General features: G+C 47.8%; 1 protein-coding gene across 2 annotated transcripts in view; it reads left to right on the top strand.

Moving 5' to 3' along the window:
• Positions 1-20,091, top strand: part of LOC140426992 (rho GTPase-activating protein 26-like) — a 315,317-nt gene that overhangs the window by 117,301 nt on the left and 177,925 nt on the right. For both annotated transcript variants that reach the window (XM_072512347.1, XM_072512348.1), the window contains exons 4-7: positions 1,290-1,361; positions 2,689-2,790; positions 6,485-6,595; positions 7,171-7,275. In XM_072512347.1, coding sequence (XP_072368448.1) covers positions 1,290-1,361; positions 2,689-2,790; positions 6,485-6,595; positions 7,171-7,275 — 390 coding nt within the window. The remainder of the gene's footprint in view (positions 1-1,289; positions 1,362-2,688; positions 2,791-6,484; positions 6,596-7,170; positions 7,276-20,091) is intronic.

A 20,091-nucleotide genomic window follows, 5' to 3' on the forward strand; every position in this document is an offset into this window, starting at 1 on the left:
CATAATCCTTCAACCTATTACTAATTATAAATCTGCGGATTCCATAGATTCACAGCCCTTTGAGAGAAGTAATTTCTCCTAATCTGTTTTAAATCTGCTACCCCGTATCCTAAAACTATGACTTCTCATTCTAGATTGCCCAACAAGAGGCAACATCGGTCTACATCTTCTTTGTGAATACCTTCTATCATATATACCTCAATTAAATCTCCTCTCATTCTTCTAAACTCGAGAGGATATGGCCCTAAGCTGCTCAATTTCTCTTCATAATACAGACCCCTCATCTCTGCAATCAATCTAGTGAACCTCCTCTGAATTGCCTCTAATACAACTAAATCCCTCCTCAAATAAGGGGACCAAAGCTCCTCCAGGTGTGATCTCGCTATTGCCTCGTGCATTTCCCTACTTTTATACTCCAGGGACTTTTCACTGTAACTTCATTGCAGTGTTAATGTAAGCCTCCTTGTGACAATAAAAAGATTATTGTTATTATTATCATTCCTTTAGCTATAAATGCCAAAATTCCATTTGCCTTCCTTTTTACCTGCTGTACCTATATGCTAGTTTTCTGTGATTCATGCATGAGGACACCCAGATCCCTCTGCATCAAAGCACTCTGAAGTGCCTCTCCATTTGGATAATAAGTTGCCTTCCCATTTTTCCAACCAAAATGGATAACTTCACACTTATCCAAATTAAACTTCATCTGCCAAATTTTGGTCTACTCTTCTGACCTATCTATATCCATTTTTAACTTTCTTATTTCCCCATTGCAACTTATAATCCACCTATTTTACTGTCATGATTGAAGGATACAAAATTGTGACAGGTAGAGATAAAGTAGACAGCAGGAGCCTGCTCCAACTGGCAGAGAGTTCAAAAACCAGGGGTCATAGATTAAAGGTAAGTGGCAGAAGGATTACAGGGGACAAGAAGAAAAATCTTTTTACGCAGGGTGGGTGTATGAAATTCACTGCCTGAGATGGTGGTGGAGGCAGATACCCTAAACTTTTTTTACAAAGTACGTGGATCTGCATCTTAAGTGCTGCAAGCTATTGCACTATGGGCCATGTGCAGGAAGATGGGATTAGAAAGGGCAGTTGGGTGTCTTTGCGGCAGCATGACAAGATGGACTGAATGGCCCCCTTCTGTGCCATATCTTTTCTATGGTTCAGGCAACTTTGTTTGAGAAAAGGAATACTTGTCGTATCTCGAGTCTCACTTCGTATTCTACCTATTTGCACTGTTTATAGGATGACACCTCTAACACTGCTTTGCTTTCATGTTAGATTGAGAATGCTGTTGAGGCCCTCATCAGCCCTTTGGAAAGATTTCGGAAGGAGCAGATTGGAACTTCAAAGGTAATCTGCCCAATTCTCTTTGTCCCTTCCTTCCTGCTCCCCACTCCCTTACTTTTCTTTCTGCCTCCTTTTTATCCCCCTGCCCTCCAACATTCTTTCCAGAGAAAAGCTAAGATTAGCTAATAAGCAGTACATTTCTGATGTAGTGATCACTTTCTGTGATTTGACAAGCTGGTTCTCTTGTCACAAGCTTCTTCAACAGGTTACACATGCCACAGAGATTTTGCCCTGAGTCACATGGGGTAAATTATTTTATTATGTTGTCTTTAGCTATACTGGATAAGTATAATTTAAAAATTCACTTGAGGACCTGAAAGAGTTCCTTTACCTCAGTCAGAGTAGTTGCCAATATACAAAATAGTTTTAGTGGGAGGGCATGGCTAGTCTTACTGTGATTTTGTCATTAATTAGAACATGTTTCCTCGCTGGTTGGACTGGTGTCGAAGTGCTATCATGTGCAAATCAGCCGACTAGTGAATGGTGCCAGCGACGGGTTGGGAGGGCGGTTCCAGTAGGGGGGTGCATCCCAATGCTGGTTGGGGGGAGGGGGGGGGGGGGCAGGGACGAGGCGGGTAGGGAGGGGGTCGTTCGGTTCACCCTGATGCGCATGGTGTGGGGAGGGCGAGCCCTGATATTTGCGTGGCGGGTGGGCCTGATATTTGCGTGGCTGGTGGTTGGTTGCCCTGCGTGTGGTGTGTGTGGGGGGCGTTGTTCCCCTTGTCCGCCAATGGTCCTGATCATCTTGGTGGTGGGGTCCTGATCTCTGTGGGGCCTTTAATGTAACTTTGAGATTGGGGTTCCCTTTAATAACAGCACCCCAATCTCCGAATCCTGACTTTGCCGCCGTGTTTAGGCACCCCCTCCACTCCCAGCTGGCTGTGTGATCCTCTCCAGCACTTTGAAATTTCATGGTAGTGCTGTTTAATCAGGCAAGGAAAGGCATTTGTGAAGCTAGCGAGTTTCCACACAGCTTTTGATGCCTGATCCAGCGCTCTGCAATTTTGGGAAAATTTCTCCCCTCCGGTATCTGCTTAAGTAAACAACTCTTATGCTTTGTGTAGTTTTATAGCTGTGTAAATAAAGCAAACTTCCTCAGATTCTCCATCTTGAATCTTACAATATGATCCCTTGTTTTGGTAGGCACTGGAAACAGTCTAATTCTGTGTGCCTTGGCCATCCATTAATAACTAAACAGCTCTATCAAATCTTCTCGTGCTGTCCTCTTCTGGCGAAAAATAATAAACTGAATGTTTTTGCTTGATTACTTGAAGTTTGCCATTGTTAAATTGAGATGTTTCACTCGCTCCTATTTTTTTCTGTTATGAAGGAAGCAAAGAAGAAATATGATAAGGAAACAGAAAAGTATTGCAGTGTACTGGAAAAACATCTAAATCTGTCATCGAAAAAGAAGGATTCTCACCTTCATGAGGTAATTATTTTCCCCAGCATTTTACTGAACCTGATTTTAAATCTGGAAACTTGGAATAGTTTTGCTCTACATCGGCCTCATTTAACACTGTAAGCTTCATTACTGACAATCTTGTATCAATCTTTTGGCATCGGATTTAAATGTGCCAGATCTGATTAACCGGGCAACATTGTACCTTGTTAAGACAGCCCTCATGTAAGTGAACAATTCATGATTTAACGAGCTGTAGTACACACCACAACACAAAAGCAGAATTTTAGTCTCTCTCTAGGTACCATGCCCTAACGTTAATAAAAATTGTGTTTGTCATGTGCACTAGACCTGCAGAATAGGACAGAGACTAATGCAGATGGTCTGTGGTTCCCACTGAACTAAATTAATTTCTTCCAAGGCTTTTGAGCATACAAAATTCCTCCTTCTTCTCATTTTATTATTTTTTTTATCCTGTTACTGTTTGAAATACTTATTAACGATCATCTCCATTTTACTAGATGCTGCTATCAGCAGCCAGCATTTAATTTTGATAAAGTAAAATTTCCAATTTGATGTGTTCGACAAAAAACAATGTTTTGTCATCATAAATAATTTGCTTAACTGTCATCCATCAAATATTCCAATCAGTGTTAGTTTACTGCGCAAGTGTATCAGAGAAACCTGAAAACAATAAACCTTGGGCGGGATTCTCCGACCCCCCATGCCGGGTCGGAGAATCGGCGGGGGGGAGGGGGGCGTGAATCCCGCCCCCGTTGGCTGCCGATTTCTCCGGCGCCGGGGATTTGGCGGGGGTGGGAATCGCGCCGCGCCGGTCGGCAGCCACTGGCAGTGCCCCCGCCCCCCCAGCGATTCTCTGGCCCGCGATGGACCGAGTGGCTGCCCGTTTTCGGCTGGTCCCGCTGCCGTAAATTAGAGTAAGTCCTTACCAGCGGGACCGGGCGTCCTCCGGGGTCCTGGGGGGAGGGGGGGAATCTCGCCCCGGGAGGTGCCCCCACGGTGGCCTGGCCCGCGATCGGGGCCCACTGATCCGCGGGCGGGCCTGTGCCGTGGGAGCACTCTATGCCTCCGTGTCAGCTGCTGTGGTCCTCCGCCATGGCCGACGCAGAGAAGATCCCCTGTGCGCATGCGCTGGGATGACGCCAGCACACGCTGGCCCTCCCGCGCATGCGCCATCTCGCGCAAACCACTCTGGGGCCAGCCTAGCCCCTGAAGGTGCGGAGGATTCTGTACCTCTGGGGCGGCCCGACGCCAGAGTGTTTCACGCCACTCCTCGGCGCCGGGACCCCCCGCCCCGCCGGGTAGGGGAGAATTCCGCCCCTTATCTATAGTGATAGCAAAACCTGGGGCGAAATTCTCCCGAAACGGCGCGATGTCCGCCGACTGGCGCGCAAAACGGCGCAAATCAGTCGGGCATCGCGCCGCCCCAAAGGTGCGGAATGCTCCGCATCTTTGGGGGTCGAGCCCCATCATTGAGGGGCTAGGCCAGCCCCGGAGGAATTTCCGCCCCGCCAGCTGGCGGAAACGGCCTTTGTTGCCCCGCCAGCTGGCGCGGAAATGACATGTCGGGGCGGCGCATGCGCGGGAGCGTCAGCGGCCGCTGACAGTTTGCCGCGCATGCGCAGTGGAGGGAGTCTCTTCCACCTCCGCCATGGTGGAGACCGTGGCGGAGGCGGAAGGGAAAGAGTGACCCCACGGCACAGGCCCGCCTGCGGATTGGTGGGCCCCGATCGCGGGCGGGGCGCGGGGCGGGGGGGCGGGCGGGGGGGGGGGGGGGGCGGGCGGGGGCGGGGGGGGGGGGGCGGGGGGGGGAGAGGGGCGGGGGCGGGGGGGGGGGCGGGCGGGGGGAGAGGGGCGGGGCGGGGGGGGGGGGGGGAGAGGCGGGGGGGGAAGCGCACTAGGCACTGTTTTCTAGCCAAAATCAAGCCAAATCCTTGTACAAGGTAAGAATTGTACTTAGTTTTATATTTAATTGTACTATCTACATACTCCAGTGTCCTATTCAATTTTAAAAGGACCCATTGACCCCTACCCATCTCCCGCATAGCAACCCCAAAGTTGCATGGTATAAATAGCTGGAATAACCTTGGATGATCATGCTGTATTAGTCCAAATTAAGACATGGCCAGATACGCCTGCGCAATTTCAATTCATCTAAGGTCCTAACCCCAGGCCATGCTTCAGAACCTGCCAACAGTAAACTTGTGGACTGTTGCTCTAATACTTCATCCATACCATTAATAACGATGTATAGCAGTGGATTTTTTAGCACAACAACAACTTGCATTTAAATGGTGCCACTAACATCCCAAGACACTTCACAGGAGCATTATCAAACAAAACTTGAAGCCAAAGCACATATTAGAACAGTTGACAAGCATTCTAAAGGTATGTTTTAAGGAATATCTTGGAGAAGAGGGAAAGGACGAAGTTTCAGAGCTCCAGTGCCTTGGCAGTTGTAGGTTCGGCCTCCAATGGTTGAGTGAAGGAAATTGGAGATGCCCAAGAGATCAGAATTGAAGTAATGCAAAGTTATCAGTCGACAGGGATGGGGAGGGGTGAAACCATTGGAGAGATTTCGACATGAGAATTTTTAATTCAATGCATTTCTAGACTGGGTGCACACTATGTGGATATGATCATTAAGATCACATGCCAAGAGATGGTATCCGTTACTCTTTTTAAAAATTAACTTACACTGTAAGCAGTTAGCCACATCTGTATTCCAAATTAGCCGACTTTGAAACGCTGAAGCCAGTTTGTGCACAGTGAGTTCCCACAAGCTTCAATATCATAATAAGACAAGGCAATATTATTTGTGATTTTGTTGTTTGAGGGATAAACAGACCGGGACACTGGGGATAGGTGACACTATGTGGATATGATCATTAAGATCACATGCCAAGAGATGGTATCCGTTACTCATTTTTTAAATCAACTTACACTGTAAGCAGTTAGCCACATCTGGATTCCAAATTAGCCAACTGATATCACATTGAATTCCATCTGCCATAATTCTGCAAAGTTCACTTAATCTGTTTCTTTCTAACTTGCTCCTCCCACCCATCCAAATAGCTGTGCCTCCTAACTTAGTGTAATCTGCAAATGTGGGTATAAAGCTCTATTCCTCCAGCTACGTTATTAATATGAACACTAAGGAAAAGTACAGATCCCAGGGAATACCATTTGAAGCTTTAACACCAGTCAGAAAATTGATCTTTTCCCCCTGCTTTCCTAACTCTGAAACAATTAGAAGATTTCCTTTGGTACTCTACATTTTCAATTTATTAATAACTAAAAATGTGGAACTTTATCACGTGCTTTCTGAAGGTCCATGCAGACAACATCCATGGCTGTTTCCCTTTCTGCTGTGATAGAAATTGTCTCAAAAAGTTCAGGTGGATTAGGTTTACTTGACTTGCCTCTCTAAAATCCAAGCTGACTACTTGTTTAAGTACTCTGTCATTGTCATTGCGGATAGAATAATGCAACTCCGTTACACCTGATAAATTGACAGGTCTGTAGTCATCTGGTTCCTCTTTCCTTTCTTAAGTAATAGGGTGAATTTACATAAGAATCAAGTCCTAAAACTAAAATGTGACTCTACTTTGTTGTTGATCACTAAATTTCTCTTGGTATCTGTTCTGTATTGGATCCTGAAGTCGATTTTGGTTTCCAGAAAGACTTTTGCTTTGATTTACAGGCAGATGGTCAGGTTGATGTCGTCCGCCAACATTTCTACGAAGTCTCACTGGAATACGTATTTAGAGTGCACGAGGTGCAAGAACGAAAGATGTTTGAGTTTGTGGAACCAGTAGGTGAACGCTTTAAATCTACTGGCTCTCATAGTACTGATCGCAGGTTTAATATATCTCTTAAATGTCTGTGCTCGGGGCCCCTAGTGCTCTACGATTCCAAAACCACCAATTTTTCTCTTCCCACCAGTTATTTGGTTTAAATGAGTGTTCCAAATTTGAATGTCTGTTTGCCACCTATTTTCAATTCCCATTAATTTGCACCGTGATAATTCACATGTTTCATACATTTGTTAGTTTTTCTACTCTTGTTATCAAATCTTATTGATTTTGAGATCCAGAGATAGTAATTTTATAGAACTGTCTATCCAGCCGTTGAACATCTGGTCCTCTGTTCAGTCTACTTGATTACATGCAATTTCAAATATGTAAATATTTCCAATCATTTATCAGGGATTAATGTGCCAGTGAATTGAGGGCACATTGTTCAATATGACATTAACTGACTACTGTGAATCCTTGAACATGTTGATCAGTAGCCAAATTGAAGGTATATATTCAGTGGAGCATGACATTTGATGAAGGCAACTTATTCATGGTTTATGACCTTGCATTGCTTGACATTGTTTTACAGTTGCTTGCATTCTTACAAGGACTCTTCACATTTTATCATCATGGGTATGAACTGGCAAAAGACTTTGGACATTTTAAAACCCAGCTTCAGATCAGCATTCAGAATGTAAGTAATGGGGTAAATTTACCCCCCACACAAAACTGTTAGAGAAAATTGCTGCAATAATTTTTTACCTACAATTGGATTAATGTTTCAATAATTCTTTGCATGTTTGTGCACCCAGTTCAAATGAATGAAAGTCGCCATAGTCCCAGGCGACCAAGGCTGCTCTTTGTGTGAGAGAGAGAGCTGACTGGTGGTGTTTTAACCTGAGGGTCACCACACCTCAGATGAAGGACAAGGTCGAGAAGGCGAGCCTTTATGGTAACCTCAGCCAGCCCGGGAATTGAACCCGTGCCGCTGGCGTCGCTCTGCATCGCGAACCAGCCACTCAGCTAACTGAGATAACCGACCTCCCACCCAAATGAATAAGTAGCCATCAACATAAGTAAAAGGAGGAAATTATTCCTGTTAACTCTTTGCTGCCAACCTAGCAAGAATCAATCTCCCACAATTGCTCACAAAAGCTGAAAATACTTGACAATCTCAGTAGGTCTCACGGTATCTGTGGATAGAGAAGGGAGCTAATGTTTTGAGTCTGGATGACTCTTTGTCAAAGCTTTATTCCCACAACTGCTTTATATATTTTCACATGCTTCAATACGTTCCTGCCTAGTAGTCAAATTGGAAATCCCAAGTCATCCTCTGTATAATTTATTCCCTGATATATTGTGGTGCAGCATAATGACCCCACATGACATAATGTGTTTCCTATCTTAAGCGATTAAAAATGTATCCACATTTCATTGATGTGTTCTTTGGTGTTGTACAACTAAGTAATCTCATCTTATCATTGACATGTTCAAAGGTGACTTACCTTTGTTGTCTAAAATGAATTTTTCATTCCTATGTCATGAAGTTCAGTTAGAATACCCTACCAATTGGTAAATCTAGCTAAGTAAAGAGAATAATTGTAATTCTTAATTCTTAATTGCAACTAATTAAAATTTTTTTTAGAGTACCCAATTAATTTTTTCCAATTAAGGGGCAATGGCCAATTCACCTACCCTGCACATCTTTGGGTTGTGGGGGTGAAACCCACGCAAACGCGGGGAGAATGTGCAAACTCCACATGGACAGTGACACCAGAGCTGGGATCGAACCTGGGACCTCGGTGCCGTGAGGCAGCAGGGCTAACCCACTGCGCTACCATGCTGCCTATTTGCAACTAATTTGAGTTTTCTTTGAATGTACCAGTTTGGAAAAGATATCTGAGCTTATGAGTGAGGAACCTAGGTGCTAATTTCACCCCAGTCATTGTTTAGAGTCTCTAGATTTCATGTTACTTTACCTTTCATCAGATAGCTCTTGTACTATCTGAGAATTTCACGTTTGGACGGGAAGGGCCTTGGGCGGGAAACCTGTTCTTTCATCGATTAATACCCATAAGTTTAAACTAATTTGGCAGGGGAATGGGAACCGGATTTGTAGTCCAGCAACTAAGCTACCCGATATTCAGGACGCCAAAGCGTGTAGTGAGGCAGTAGGGAAGGGAACACTGACAAAGGAGAGTACTTGCAGGCACGGAGATGGGTTGAAGTGTGTATACTTCAACACAAGAAGCATCAGGAATAAGGTGGGGGAACTTAAGGCATGGATCGGTACTTGGGACTACGATGTGGTGGCCATCATGGAAACATGGATAGAAGAGGGGCAGAAATGGTTGTTGGAGGTCCCTGGTTATAGATGTTTCAATAAGATTAGGGAGGGTGGTAAAATAGGTGGGGGGGGGGGGTGGCATTGTTAATTAGAGATAGTATAACAGCTGCAGAAAGGCAGTTCGAGGAGTATCTGCCTACTGAGGTAGTATGGGTTGAAGTCAGAAATAGGAAAGGAGCAGTCACCTTGTTAGGAGTTTTCTATAGGCCCCCCAATAGTAGCAGAGATGTGGAGGAATAGATTGGGAAACAGATTTTGGAAAGGTGCAGAAGTCACAGGGTAGTAGTCATGGGTGACTTTAACTTCCCAAACATTGAGTGGAAACTCTTTAGATCAAATAGTTTGGATGGGGTGGTGTTTGTGCAGTGTGTCCAGGAAGCTTTTCTAACACAGTATGTAGATTGTCCGACCAGAGGGGAGGCAATATTGGATTTGGTACTTGGTAATGAACCAGGGCAAGTGATAGATTTGTTAATGGGGAAGTATTTTGGAGATAGTGACCACAATTCTGTGACTTTCACTTTAGTAATGGAGAGGGATAGGTGCGTGCAACAGGGCAAGGTTTACAATTGGGGGAAGGGTAAATACAATGTTGTCAGACAAGAATTGAAGTGCATAAGTTGGGAACATAGGCTGTCGGAAGGACACAAGTGAAATGTGGAACTTGTTCAAGGAACAGGTACTACGTGTCCTTGATATGTATGTCCCTGTCAGGCAGGGAAGAGATGGTCGAGTGAGGGAACCATGGTTGACAAGAAAGGTTGAATGTCTTGTTAAGAGGAAAAAGGAGACTTATGTAAGGCTGAGGAAACAAGGTTCAGACAGGGCGCTGGAGGGATACAAGATAGCCAGGAGGGAACTGAAGAAATGGATTAGGAGAGCTAAGAGAGGGCGTGAATAATCTTTGGCACGTAGGATCAAAGAAAACCCCAAGGCCTTTTACACATATGTGAGAACTATGAGAATGACTAGAGCGAGGGTAGGTCCGATCAAGGACAGTAGCGGGAGATTGTGTATTGAGTCTGAAGAGATAGGAGAGGTCTTGAACGAGTACTTTTCTTCTGTATTTACAAATGAGAGGGACCATATTGTTGGAGAGGACAGTGTGAAACAGACTGGTAAGCTCGAGGAAATACTTGTCAGGAAGGAAGATGTGTTGGCCATTTTGAAAAACTTGAGGATAGACAAATCCCCCGGGTCTGATGGGATATATCCAAGGATTCTATGGGAAGCAAGAGATGAAATTGCAGAGCCGTTGGCAATGATCTTTTCGTCCTCACTGTCAACAGGGGTGGTACCAGGGGATTGGAGAGTGGCGAATGTCGTGCCCCTGTTCAAAAAAGGGACATGGGATAACCCTGGGAATTACAGGCCAGTTAGTCTTACTTCGGTGGTAGGCAAAGTAATGCAAAGGGTACTGAAGGATAGGATTCCTGAGCATCTGGAAAGACACTGCTTGATTAGGAATAGTCAGCACGGATTTGTGAGGGGTAGGTCTTGCCTTACAAGTCTTATTGAATTCTTTGAGGAGGTGACCAAGCATGTGGATGAAGGTAAAGCAGTGGATGTAGTGTACATGGATTTTAGTAAGGCATTTGATAAGGTTCCCCATGGTAGGCTTATGCAGAAAGTAAGGAGGCATGGGATCGTGGGAAATTTGGCCAGTTGGATAACGAACTGGCTAACCGATAGAAGTCAGAGAGTGGTGGTGGATGGCAAATATTCAGCCTGGATACCAGTGGCGTACCGCAGGGTTCAGTTCTGGGTCCTCTGCCGTTTGTGATTTTCATTAATGACTTGGATGAGGGAGTTGAAGGGTGGGTTAGTAAATTTGCAGACGATACGAAGATTGGTGGAGTTGTGGATAGTGAGGAGGGCTGTTGTCGGCTGCAAAGAGACATAGATAGGATGCAGAGCTGGGCTGAGAAGTGGCAGATGGAGTTTAACCCTGAAAAGTGTGAGGTTGTCCATTTTGGAAGGACAAATATGAATGCGAAATACAGGGTTAACGGTAGAGTTCTTGGCAATGTGGAGGAGCAGAGAGATCTTGGGGTCTATGTTCATACATCTTTGAAAGTTGCCACTCAAGTGGATAGAGCTGTGAAGAAGGCCTATGGTGTGCTAGCGTTCATTAACAGAGGGATTGAATTTAAGAGCCGTGAGGTGATGATGCAGCTGAACAAAATTTTGGTAAGGCCACATTTGGAGTACTGTGTACAGTTCTGGTCGCCTCATTTTAGGAAGGATGTGGAAGCTTTGGAAAAGGTGCAAAGGAGATTTACCAGGATGTTGCCTGGAATGGAGAGTAGGTTTTACGAGGAAAGGTTGAGGGTGCTAGGCCTTTTCTCATTAGAACGGAGGAGGATGAGGGGCGACTTGATAGAGGTTTATAAGATGATCAGGGGAATAGATAGAGTAGACCGTCTGAGACTTTTTCCCCGGGTGGAACAAACCACTACAAGGGGACATAAATTTAAGGTGAAAGGTGGAAGATATAGGAGGGATATCAGAGGTAGGTTCTTTACCCAGAGAGTAGTGGGGTTATGGAATACACTGCCTGTGAAAATAGTTGAGTCGGAAACATAAGGGACCTTCAAGCAGCTATTGGATAGGTACATGGATTACGATAGAATGATATAGTGTAGATTAATTTGTTCTTAAGGGCAGCACGGTAGCATTGTTCGTTATCCAATTGCTTCACAGCTCCAGGGTCCCAGGTTCGATTCCGGCTTGGGTCACTGTCTGTGCGGAGTCTGCACATCCTCCCCGTGTGTGCGTGGGTTTCCTCCGGGTGCTCCAGTTTCCTCCCACAGTCCAAAGATGCGCAGGTTAGGTGGATTGGCCATGATAAATTGCCCTTAGTGTCCAAAATTGCCCTTAGTGTTGGGTGGAGGTGTTGAGCTTGGGTAGGGTGCTCTTTTCAAGAGCCGGTGCAGACTCAATGGGCCGAATGGCCTCCTTCTGCACTGTAAATTCAATGATAATCTATGATTAATCTAGGACAAAGGTTCGGCACAACATCGTGGGCCGAAGGGCCTGTTCTGTGCTGTATTTTTCTAAATTCTATGTTCTATAAGTGGCCATTCTGAGGGCCTTTTCCAGCCCCGTTTAAATTTTTTGGCTGGTAGTGTGGGAAACTGAGAAAAAAACTTTTGGGTAGGGGTAGGGGTGTGAGTAGGGCGCCTCAATCTGAAGTCCCCTTGAGAGTTGGGGTACCGTCCCCTCTGGGACCTTAGGGCTCCGGGCACCCACCCTCCTGCCTCGAACTACCTCCCGGTGCAGCGATTTCACCCCTCCCAACCCTCAGAGTCCCTTCCCTTCCAATCCCTGGGACTTATGTTTCCAAAGATTCTGGGACTTTGTTCCAGGCCGAGCACTGCAGTACCACTTCTGGCATTTGCAGCACTGTGGCTGGCCGGGTTGCAGAGCTTTCGGCCAATCTGATCTGCTGATAGGTCTCATGGGTGGGACTTCCTTGCAAGGGCATACTGAAGTTCCGCCCACTGGCAGTTAATGCTAAGTGAGTGTTAAATGGTAGTGAACTTTTGAGAGTTGGTGGTACACGATTGCTCACCAAAGTCCTAAAAGTCCTACCCCTGATATTGTTAGCAAACCTTCTGATTGAACTGTTCAAACTAGGATGACCATCAGTCTACAAAAGGAGGTAATCTAATGATTAGTTGAAAGTACAGTAGTTCAGCAATCTGAGCAGTTGGAAATACTACAACAGCACAACATTGCAGCACTCATTTATAAACATAGATTCTAGATAACTGCAATCTTTCTACTGCTACTGTCTCAAACCAGAAAAAGTTCAACTTATTTCTTTTTAAATGATATACTTTGCAGATCTAAGTAGCTAATCATATTTTCTTCAAATTCCCAGAGACAAGCTTACGTAAACACTGGGAATGCTGGAAACCTGAAATAAAAGTAGGAAATGTCCTAAATACTCAGCAGTTCATAAGAACATGTGAATCAGAGTTAAAGTTGATGGCCTTTTATCATGTAAAATATCCCTTGGAGTAACAATTACGCCCTTTCAATACTCCATTTTCAGAATGTTGTTTATTCTCTTATTTTCTGTTGAGAAATACATCTCCTCAGTGTTGTTTCTTTGAGACCCTGCTATCACTTTCTTCAATACTTGTGTTTGATGATTCTAGAATTAAATTAAACAGGAGGGAATAAGTTGCGAATGTTAAGAACACAAGAATGTAATTATTGATCTTTGTCATTGAAGCCACATGGGAAATAAAAGTGGTACCATTTAGTCCAACTCGTGTTTAGACTTGATACTAAGCCTCGGGTATAGGATTAGCACGCGGCAAATTTACAAGCCTTTTCAGCTTGTTCTTCAATCTGTGAGAAGGGGGAAATCCACTGAGGTTCATCACCTGAAGAGGTTCTTTCTGATCTAGACATTTAATCTGGAAGGAATAATTTCATTAAACAACACTTTTTTCATGAATAATATTCTACATTTATAAAATCTGCAGCTATTGTGTTGTTCTGTGTGGTAGAATTGCTAACCAAAGAAGTTGGAACAGTTGTGTCTGCACAGAGCCGTAAAATTGTATGGAAAATAATATTTTCCCAATACTACATGCGTGAGTTAACGGAAATGAAGCAGAGTCCCATGTTTGGTGCATTCATTTAGGTGTTTTCTGGCGTTTGCTGTGCTGAGAGAAGCCCTCTATTAAATGGGACTCTGCTGCACTTAATAATAATAATAATCTTTACTGTTGTCACAAGTAGGCTTACATTAACACTGCAATGAAGTTAGTGTCAAAATCCCCTAGTCGCCAAACTGTTCAGCTACACTGAGGGAGAATTTAGAATGTCCAAATTACTTAACAGCACATCTTTCAGGACTTGTGGGAGGAAACCAGTGCACCCCGAGGAAACTCACGCAGACACGAGGAGAACTCCGCACAGGCAGTGACTCCAAGCCGGGAATCGAACCATTCCCTGCACTAATAAGGCGCCCCAGTCTCCGAACCCCCCCATCAAGGCCCCCCGGAGCCCCCCAATGCCCCAACTTATCACTGAGGGGGTCCTCAAACCTCCCATGCCCCATCTCAAAATGTACGGCATCCCCAGGCCCAATCCTCGGTACGGGCAAAATGCCATCCTCGCACCTTGGCACTGCCAGCCTGGCACTGTGGCAGTGCCCCTGCCAACCCTGCTCCAGTTAGATCCGGTGTCTTGGGTAACTGGCAAGAGCATATTCAAGTGAGCCTGACTGCACACTTGAATATGCAAGTCTGGATCCTGACCTCAGTATGTGGAATCCAGATCTCAATCCCTCGCGAGATCTCGTTAGATCACACGAGGCGTGACGAGGTCGGTGAAATTTACCGGCTTCGTTGCACTCCGAGTCAGGCGCAGCGAGGCCGATAGATCGCGGCCTACATCATGAAACATCCTACGACAGCTGCGGTACATAGTTTCATCCATATGTTTCACCTATTTATCTTCAGAGATTCCCCTATTCACAGTCAAATCTTAGGACAACACCCCTCTAGCATGTCCCTCCATTCTGCTAAATCATAACCTGATTACTTCAGTTCGTATCCCATTATCCCTGTAGCTAACAAAAGTTTTTAAATCTTCACCTTCAATTTTAATTGACCCAGCATCCCCAATCTTCTGGGCGGGAGAGTTTCAGATTTCCTCTCAGCTTTGTGTGGAGAAAACTGCTTCCTGATTTCACTCCTAAATGTCCTCATAATTTACTTCTGTAAGCCATTGTATCATTGTGATTTATCTGCCCCGTACCCTCTTCAACGTCAACATACCTCTCCTGAGATGATGTGCCTAAAACTGAATGCAGCACTCCAGAAGTGGCCGATACAAATGTCTGTAGGAATGATGGGTGCAATTTAATTTGGTGGCAGGATTCTCTCCCGCCAGGTGGAGAGAGCTGTGTGTTGCCTACTTTCAGGAAGATCTATTGCAATACATTCCCCTCTAAACCACAAACCACCCTGACTTGGAACTATATTGTTGTTCCTTCACAGTCACTGGGTCAGATCCTGGAAGTCTCTTCCAAACAGCACTTTGGTTGTAGTTACACCACATGGACTGCAGTGGTTCAAGTGGTTCACCACTACCTGGGAAATGAACTGCAGAATGGATGTCACATATTTTGCTTAGCTGAAACAGGAGCAATGTGTAAAGACGTTCTCTCTGTCTGTTACCCAAACTGCTTGCAAAACTCTAAAAACAGTGTCCAACATTAGGGGCGGGATTCTCCGCAATCGGCGCGATGTCCGGTGACCGGCGCCAAATACGGCGCAAATCAGTCCGGCATCGCGCCACCCCAAAGGTGCGGAATTCTCCGCATCTTGAGGGGCCGAGCCCTCACCTTGAGGGGCTAGGCCCGCGCCGGACTGATTTCCGCCCCGCCAGCTGGCGGGAAAGGCCTTTGGTGCCCCGCCAGCTGGCGCGGAAATGACTTTGCCGTGCGGCGCATGCGCGGGAGCGTCAGCGGCCGCTCACGGCATCCCCGCGCATGCGCAGTGGAGGGGGTCTCTTCCGCCTCAGCCATAGTGGAGACCATGACGAAGGCGGAAGGAAAAGAGTGCCCCCACGGCACAGGCCCGCCCGCGGATCGGTGGGCCCCGATCGCGGGCTAGGCTACCGTGGGGGCACCCCCCGGGGCCAGATCACCCCACGCACCCCCCCAGGACCCCGCCTGCGCCGCCTTGTCCCGCCGGTAAGAGAGGTTGTTTGATTCTCGCCGGCGGGACAGGCATTCCAGCAGCAGGACCTCGGCCCATCGCGGGCCGGAGAATCGCCGGGGGAGGGGCCCGCCAACCGGCGCGGCGCGATTCCCACCCCCGCCGAATATCCGGTGCCGGAGAATTTGGCAACCGGCGGGGGCGGGATTCACACCAGCCCCCGGCGATTCTCCGACCCGGCGGGGGGTCGGAGAATCCCGCCCTAGATGTAATTCCGCGATTGGACAACGTTTGCTAAAAAATCCTGAGTGTACTAAGAATGACACTGACAACCAATTTAAATGATTCCAGGGATTTGCCTTGGATTTTGCATCTGGAACGCCATTCCAAATATTTGTATTCATTTCTCCTAATTTAAAGTAGCAATCAAGATTTTCCTTTTAGAAACATAGAAAACATAGAAAATAGGAGCGGGAGGAGGCCATTCGGCCCTTTGAGCTTTCTCTGCAATTCATTATGATCATGGTTGATCATCCCAACTCCATAGCCTGATCCCATAGAAAATAGGAGCGGGTTTCGATTCCATTCCTTTATATATCTCGTTAAGATCACCTCTCAGACTTTAAAAAAATAAATTTACCGTACCCAATTATAATCTTTCCAATTAAGGGGCAATTTAGCGTGGCCAATCCACCTACCCTGCGCATCTTTTGGATGTGGGGGTGAGACCCACGCAGACACGGGGAGAATGTGCAAACTCCACACGGACAGTGACCTGGGTCTGGGATCGAACCCGGGTCCTCGGTGTCGTGAGGCAGGAGTGCTAACCAGCGCGCCACCGTGCCGCCCTACCTCTCTGACATTTTGGCCAAAATTTTCCTTCCATTCATGGCAGTGGGATTGTGCAGTGAATGGGAGATTTGGTTGAGCGCCAGATTTTCCGTCCTCGCTAGCAGCGTTAGCGGGGCGGACCTAAAACCGAGAATCCTGGCCTCTATGTCTCGGTCAAAGCCATGGGGCAGGACTCTCCATATAGTGATGCCAGAAACGCGAAACGCGATTGGGCAGAGAATTGCGTGTGGGTTGAAAATCGTGGCCGGCGCCGGTCACCCAACAGAATGCCATGCTCCGGTGCCTTGGCAGCGGTGTTAATGCATTCAACCCTGCACAGTACACGTCGTTGGCATATCATTAACAGGCCTGACCCAGTATTCTCCAGGGCCCCTGCGATACTCCACCTCCGTCTGGAGGAATTACCGACGGCGTCGGGAAACAGGCACCGTGGTTGCTGATGGAGAGGGAGGCGGTAGGACAGGTACCAAGAGGCGCAACCGTGGGCTGCTGTTTGGGCGTTGGCTGGGGGGGGGGTCTTCTTCCAGGACCGTGGGGTGGGGGGGTGCAGAAGTGAAACCAACCCCGGGGGAGGGGGGGCAGGGGGGCACAATGTCCAGGCACGGACCGCCATTGCTGCAGCCTGCAAGGCAGCCCCACCTTGCTGCTCGCCTCACTGACTGTCCATTTGGAGGGGGACATGTGGCAGCAGGGGCTGCAGTGCATGCCGAGGCCACCATGTAGCCCATTGGACTTGGTTGGGCACGGGAGTACGCATCATGCTAACATGTCTGCCTTTCACTTGTTGCAGACTTCGGAATGGTAGGCTTCATACAAGCCGCCATAGCCCTGGGGGATGCGCTGAGGCTGTACGGGCATTAGCTACTCAGGGAGGATCCTGCAGCAGTATAATCTGCCCCAGAGGAGCAGAGGCCAGCCAGTGAGGATGGAGAGCCAGCCTTCCAGCATGCCAAGAAGGTGGTGGGAAGGAGGCACCGCATCAGGCCTTATTGGGCGAGATCCAGAGTTACATATTTAAGCGAGCCTTTAGGCTCATTTAAATGTGTCAGTGCCTGATGCTTCCGAGATACTACGGGAACGAACGCTTGTGCCTGAGAGATCTCTCCATTGTGCCACTTAGCACTGGTCCAGGTGGAATAGCACCTGTTGGGAGATCTTCCAAGTCATTGGAAGCCCCTGGGTGGTCGTGCTCTGGACAGGATGGTACCCTGGCACTCGTGCTAGCACTTGGGAACCTTGGCAATGACACCCGGGCACCCTAACAGTGCCACCTGGGCACCCTAACAGTGCCACTCTGGCACTGGTAGGGTGCCCCACTGCCAGGGTCCCTGTGCCAGGGATCAGGCCAAGGATTGCCCTGCCCTTAAGGCGTGGGGTGAGGGAGGCTTGAGGACCCCCTGAGAGGTAAATTGGGGCATTGGGGAGGCTCCAGAGGCCGCGCTGGGGAGTCTGGAGTGAGGGGGTGGGGGAGATCGAGAAGGCATTTTAAAATGGCTAAGCTCGTTAGTGTAGGAGGTGAGGTAAGTGCGGCCTCGGCAGGGGGTCCCACTGTGCAAAACTCCCCGTTACACGCATTAAATCGCGTCCGTTCTTTTCCACTTCATTTATTGCTATTTAAAATGGTTCATGAATATATGTAGTAACCATTTTTTCTTCATATGTGCATGCACTATTTTATATATCGCCTGTATTAAATTTCACTCACATATTTTGTTTAATTCATGCTGTAATTTCTGGGCTTTCTCCTTTGATTCTGCTGTCCTGCATAATGTGGTATTGTCCGTAAATTTAACCAATTTGCAGTAAGTTTGATTCCAAGTCATTGATGTAAATTAGAAACCGTAGTGGTCTCAATGCTAAGGCCTAGGACATCCAAGTCAATGTTCCACTTCCGCAGCCTGGCATGACTCCTCTAACAAGTGTCTGTTGTTTTCTACCATGTAGCTAATTACTTACACATGCTCAGGTTTACTGTGAAACCCTGTAGCTATGTGGGGCGTAGTTGTGTGTTCTTTCCCAGTCTGAATTTACCACAATTTACAGTAGAATTTACCACAATTACTTGGCATTTCCGAAGTGAAATCAAGTAAGTTGTTTTGAAATCATATTTACGACTGTTTATCAAATGCTCTCAAATTGTTTTCTTTCCCACTTCTCCTTGCTGCAAGTAATGATTTATTAATGAAGAAAACTATTGAAGGAATGATTACCTCGTTCATATGGGGAGGGAAGTTGGCCAGAGTTAGAAAGGTGTTGCTACAAAGGGGAAGGCAGGCAGGGGGTTTGGCTCTTCCGAACCTGGGACGGGATTCTTCGACCCCCCGCCGGGTCGGAGAATCGCCGAGGGGGGGGGGGGGGGGGGGTGACATGGCGTGAATCCCGCTCCGACGGCGGCAGCCGAAATCTCCAGCGCCAGTTTTCGGGCGGGGGCGGGGTCGACGCCACGCCGGTCGGGGGCCGTTGGCAGCGTTCCCCCCCCCCCCCCCCCCCCGGCAATTCTCTGGGCCCCGATGGGCCTGAGCGGCCGCCCCCTTTCGGCCAGTCCCGCCGACGTGAAGTGGACATAGTCCATCACGGCGGGACCTGGCTTGTAGGCCGGCTAGCTGAGTCCTCGGGGCGCGCGGGGGGATCCGTTCCTGGGGGGGCACGATGGCCTGGCCCGCGATCGGGGCCCACCGATCTGCGGGCGGACCTGTGACGTAGGGGCACTCTTTCCTTCCACGCCGGCCATGGCAGAGCCTTACAGAGGCCGGCCATGGCTGGCACGGAGGAGAACCCCCTGCGCATGCGTGGAACCACGCCGGCGGTTCTGCGCATGTGCCAATTCGCGCCAGACCTTCGCCACCGGTTGGTGCGGCGCCATCCCCACCGGCGCCGGTCATCCCCTCCGGAAGCGCGGAGGATTATGCACCTTCCGGTCTGCCCGAAGCCAGAGTGGTTCACGCCGCTCTTGGCACCGGCGTCGGGCTATCCGGACAGTTGCGGGAGAATCCCGCCCCTGATGTATTATTACTGGGCGGTGAATGTGGCGAAGGTGCTGAGCTGGGTCAGAGGGGTTGATTCTCAGTCGGTCAGAATGGAGGAGAGTTTGTGTAGAGGGTCGGGATTGAAGGCGCTAGCAACAGCGCCGCTCCCGATGGCCCCGGGGAAATACTCAGGGAGTCCGGTAATAATAGCTTCACTGAGAATTTGGAGGCAGTTTCGCCAATACTTCGGGTTGGGGGCAGTGTCAAGGAAATGCCGATTCGGGGGAACCACAGATTTGAGCCAGGGAAGTGGGACGGAAATTTTTGGAAATGGGAGACGGGGACTATGACATTAAAAGATTTGTTTCTTGGGGGTCGGTTTGCAGGATTGAAGGAGCTGGACGTGAAGTACGGGCTGGAGCAGGGAGAAATGTTTAGATACATGCAGGTTCGAGATTTTGACGGAAGTAGATACCGAGTTTCCCCGTGGAGCCGGCCTCCACGTTGCTGGAGGAGGTGCTGACGACGAGGGGACTGGAGAAGGGGGTAGTGTCGACGGTTTAAGGGGCTATTTGAAAGAGGAGAAGGCACCACTGGAAGGGATCAAAGTAAAGTGGGAGGAAGTGTTGGGGAGGGTATGGAGGAGGGGTTCTGGTCTG

This window comes from Scyliorhinus torazame, chromosome 7, assembly GCF_047496885.1.
Source record: "Scyliorhinus torazame isolate Kashiwa2021f chromosome 7, sScyTor2.1, whole genome shotgun sequence".
Taxonomy (NCBI): domain Eukaryota; kingdom Metazoa; phylum Chordata; class Chondrichthyes; order Carcharhiniformes; family Scyliorhinidae; genus Scyliorhinus; species Scyliorhinus torazame.